Below are 4,867 nucleotides of genomic sequence, written 5' to 3'. Positions count from 1 at the left end.
TCCCATCAATCAATCAAATCGCAACCCTACGTGTACCGGAGCCCAGTACACTATATGAGCGCGCGTGTGTGCGTGGTGTGTTTATACAGTGACAGATTTCGTCACATGTCTTTTTTTTTGATAGAAGGGATTTGGTTAGTTTGGTGATGTTTTAATCCGACTATGTGTTCGCCAAAGGCCAGTTGCAGTAGCGGGAGTGAATCAGATGCATGGAGGGGGGGTGGGGGGGTGTGTCCTCTGGGTTTAGAAATTCTATCCATTGTTCCACTCCAACGCGCGGAGCGCACACCTCTGTGGCGGTTCCAGCCAATCATGGCCTACTGGCCGCCTCTTATCTCCGCCCACAAGCCTATATTAAAGCAGCGGCCGTCACCAGCATTGGCCACTGGCACAATATCCTATTGATTGATACATAGCCGGAAAAGGGATTTACTTTATTCCAACCTTTAATTTCAACCGTCCTTTATTTTAATTCAACAAAAAAAATGGCAGACACAAAAGTCGACTCCGGCAAGGATATCTCTGCCAAGGTAAGCTGTTTTCACCTTTTCTACTAAATCAATATCCGTTAAGCTTTTCCATAGAATAAGCTTTAACAGGCTGTAACCTAGATTTTTTAAACCCTTTTCCTCTCCGTGGCGCCGCACTCGCTCGGACTCCAAACTCTGCAGACGCTCCGCACGCTCTTCTTTATCCACTCCGGGAGAGGATTCACGCGTCTCTGTTCGAAGGCAGTAGTGGGGGACAATGATAGAATACAGCGAGATCTCCGTGGACCGCATAATGGCAATAGGCAGCGTTTACAAGCATTGCCTTTCATTGTCCAGAGTGTAACAGTCTGCGCGGGTTCTTTGTTTATACAAGCGTGTCGCTTTCTCTCTAAACGGGAGATTTAACGAGCCAACTGCCAATTCCTATAGTCCGGGGCACAACTATTCTGTTCAGAGCCCCGTAAACATGGTCCAGAACATCGCGTATCGCCGAAATAATTCCCTTATGAAATGTTACTATTGGCCACGTATAGTGCGTGCAAAACGAGACTTGTACCTTCCGCTTTTAACCAAATGGGTTGGTAATGATCTGTTAAATAAATACTTCAATGACGATGATGGTATGATGGTGAGGAGACCACGGTCCCGGTGCTAGCGGAGCTCCGCTGGCTCGGGGGATGTTGGCCGGTTGGCCAGTCCGGTTCTTCCACTCTTTTGAATGGACAGGTAGCGCGCGGGGTGCTTTGCCCATTACGCACGCAAGTCAGGGCACCATAAATACACAACAAATGTTTAATCTAGGCAATAACTTGACTTCGGACCGTCTGAACGGCTAGACAGTTAACGGTCGATCATCAACGTTATTTATTATTAAACTAGAGCGGCTCTGTTGCTCGGTGCCGGAGCGCCTCGCGCAGCACCGGGAGCCTCCGGAGTCTCACCTCGCGCTCTCCGCCGACAAGCTGCAACTCGCTGCTCGCGCGTCTGGCTCATATATTCTTTCGCTTTCGGACCTCGTTTTTCCTCTTTCCTCGACCAAAAGTTTTGGTGTTCGTATTTTCCACTTCACTAGTATGGGCACCGCAGAGGTTTTCGATGTGATGACCGGTGCGTTCGGCTCTCTTCACCCCGCGGATATTCGTTTTTCTCCCTTTGGCTTTTTATGCTTTTCTGAAACTTGAACGGACCAAAGCAACGTAAGTGAGTTATGCATTTGTATGGGTGGTTAGTTTTATTTACATTATTGTATAGTTTTGAAAGGAACCGTGGTTGCTTTTTTGACGTTTTACGCACACGGTAAAGGTTTGAACATACGTTTGCGATGTCGGCAGAAGGCAAGGTGGAAGGCACCTATAATTCATCTCCCGTCGGTCGTATCAATGTGTTGATGCTGTGGATAAACGGCTTAACAGATAAAAAGATTATGCGAGGGAATCAATAAAACTATTGGATTTAGACATGCGTGTGTTGTCCATATGTAGCCCACATACCCGAGTCGACTAAACAAGGAAATTGAGGACCGTTTGTACGCTAGGCTATAAATAGAACCGAGAACGACTCTCGTCTTATTTTTAATAGCAAGGTTAATATCCTGCTTTTCTACGGTAAAGACAGCGGGCTTGGGCCGTGTGTTTTGTCGGCGGTTAGTTGTGATAGCACGGAGCCATGTGTCGTCTTCTATTGTCCTTTAAACCTTCAGTTAAATCGGCCAGCGTCGCGCCTGCTGGTTCTGCGCTTGTATTTAAATGGAGCTGTGCACTCTGGGTATTGCAGTGTTTTCCCCGGGCGTGTCTTGTGACATATGGCGCTGGTGAGACCCCCGATCGAACTACAATACCCAGAGTGCCTTGGACGCACATCAAAGTATCAGATTACAACACATTAAAGTGGATGGAGTGGGCGGGAGGCGGATGGGCTGGTCTTGGAAATATCTGCTGCGACCAACCAACCAACCAGCCTAAGTGCCTAGCTTGCCTGGGAGACGTGAAGAATGCATAGCTAGCTTTTCTTGCCACAGATTAGTTTGGTGGCCGTGGATTAATCACTCACAACTTGCTCTTAACTGTGTTTCGTTAATCCATAAGTGGCATTTAAGATTCAACATTGACTAACCTGTTTTTCTTTTTCTTTTTTTTCTTTTTTACCAGGACCTGAAAGAGAAGAAGTTGGTAGAAGAGAAGGAGAACGGAAAAGATGTGGCCACCAACGGAAAGGTACATACGCACGCATACACGCAGGTGTGAAGAGATTGGCCGCTATACGTTTCTACATCAACTCGGAGAAGGGTGTGTTTTTAACGTTTGGTGTCCAACTTTCACCCGCAGGAGAACGAGGAGAACGGAGAACCCGAGCTAGACGAGGAAGACGAGGAGGAAGTGGATGAGGAAGAGGAGGAGGATGATGCAGAAGGTGACTAGATTACAATGGTTTCAAGACTGCATCTCGACTCAGCAAAGGGAGGGGCTGGGGCTCCGGGACATTTGATTGACAGCTTGGTGTTTCTCTAGGGGATGAAGAGGACGACGAGGAGGATGACGATGACGTCGAGGGCGGAACAAAACGGGCGGCTGAGGATGACGAGGATGACGAGGAGGTGAGCAGCATTGACCTCTGACCTCTCTCCAGGTGACCCAGCTGCCCACCCACCTGGTGGGCGAGTCCCAGAATCTGGTCCCAGTAACTGACTTTATTCCGTGTTTCTCTTCCTCTTGCGTTTCCAGGACGACGTGGAGACCAAGAAGCAGAAGACAGAAGATGATGACGATTGATGCGTTTCCCTGCCCACCCGCCCCAAACCCCACCCCCAACCCAATGCCACAACCCCTGCTGATCCACTTCCTGTTACTCCACCTTTGACCTTAGGGTGCCGGAGGTAGAGGAGCAGGACGACGGTGGAGCAAAAAACAAATAAAAATAAAAACATGGTCTTTAGCAAGTAGAGTTCAACTTCATGTTCACTCTCTCTATCCCCCCCCCTCAACCGCGAAAATATTTTCTAGAAGATTCCCGCGCTAGAGCAGTGCAGAACTCGGCTCAACCTTCTCAACAACTTAACAAACACAAAAGGAGAATTTGTTTGTATTTTTATTTACATTTTATATTTTTGTACATATTGTTAGGAGGGGGGGGTCTGTTCCGCAACAAACTCCCTAGACCAAAATCGGTGCTTCTTTAAAAAAACAAACAGATTTTGCTTGGTTGACCATGTTATGATCTCAGACAGAAAACACGTTAAAGTTCCTGTTAAGCCGTTGGACTCGGAGCATTCCAGTAAATTTAATGTATGTACTTTAGTTGTACCATAACTAGTTTGTTTGTATGGGAGGGCAAGGCCAAAGAAAAGGTCCCTTTTCTTTTACCGTTTTTTTATTTTTGTTTTTTGTCAGCGACTTTTTTGTTTTATGATGGCCTGTTTTGATGTATGTGAAAAGTTTGTTGTTTGACAATAAACCGGACTTTTATTTTGTGAGTTGTATTTGGAATCTCTTATTGCTTCCCATGTCTCTCTCACATTCGAAAGTAAGAGCACGGATGGTGCTAGTTCTGTTAAATGCTCAATAAATAGCCAACCGGCGGGTGGATACAATAGGTCTACTGGGTTCCTGGCAGCCAAGAGAACTTTAGGTTCAAAGGTCACTAGCCATAACGATTAAAATAATAAAACGCCCGTTAGTAGCAATCTTGTTCTTTTCACTAGAAAATACAATTGATAAATTCCATCCAGAATTATGTTTCCAACTAGGTAAATCCTTGAGATAAACCTGTTAATAGAGTAAGCCTACTCTCAAAATAATGACGTTTCTTTGCAACGCTGTCCTACCTAGAGGCTGACCGTGCATGCGCCCTTTTGCCGTAACATCCCGCTCGCGCAAAAACAAACAGGAGCGAGCCTGTGATGGAGATTAGAGTCAACGCCGGTACCGGACATGGGTACGCAGTCCTCTGAGTATCAATTAACGACGAATAAGATCCAACGCAATAACTGAAGACGGTAACTTTTTGTGGCTTTCAATAATTGTAGGATATTGACAACTTGACACCTATCAAGCACTCTAGTATACGCTATATTTATTTTTGGTTTAATTCAGATGGTTAAAACATTTTTTTGATGTAAAGTTTGTACATTTTGGGTAGCTAGTCTGGCGTGTATGTTAATTAGGCTCATTGTTGATGAGTCGCGTCAGGTCGTGTATATAAAATAGATGGATGTTCAAATTCGGGCCAGATCTATCCAGTGTTATAGAGTGACGTCTCTATTTTTATAGATTTATTTTCCTCTTTGGTACCTTGACGTCGCCTTGTGTTTGATAAGAGCGTGGAGCGGAACCAGCCTGCCTCCCACCACACCAGATGGAAAGCTAGCCGGCTGCCTCTTT

General features: G+C 45.9%; 1 protein-coding gene across 1 annotated transcript; it reads left to right on the top strand.

Moving 5' to 3' along the window:
* Positions 1-369: 369 nt before the first annotated feature.
* ptmab (prothymosin alpha b) lies at positions 370-3,960 on the top strand. Its single transcript, XM_079750975.1, has 5 exons — positions 370-530; positions 2,639-2,704; positions 2,816-2,900; positions 2,999-3,084; positions 3,212-3,960. Exons 1-5 carry the CDS (start codon positions 486-488, stop codon positions 3,257-3,259), a joined length of 330 nt encoding a protein of 109 aa, XP_079607101.1. The 5' UTR covers positions 370-485; the 3' UTR covers positions 3,260-3,960.
* The last annotated feature ends 907 nt before the right edge of the window (positions 3,961-4,867 follow it).

This window comes from Pollachius pollachius (genome assembly GCF_949987615.1).
Source record: "Pollachius pollachius genome assembly, chromosome: 14".
NCBI lineage: Eukaryota > Metazoa > Chordata > Actinopteri > Gadiformes > Gadidae > Pollachius > Pollachius pollachius.
The sequence above is the reverse complement of the archived record's forward strand: the minus strand, read 5'-3'. Positions and strand labels throughout refer to the sequence as shown.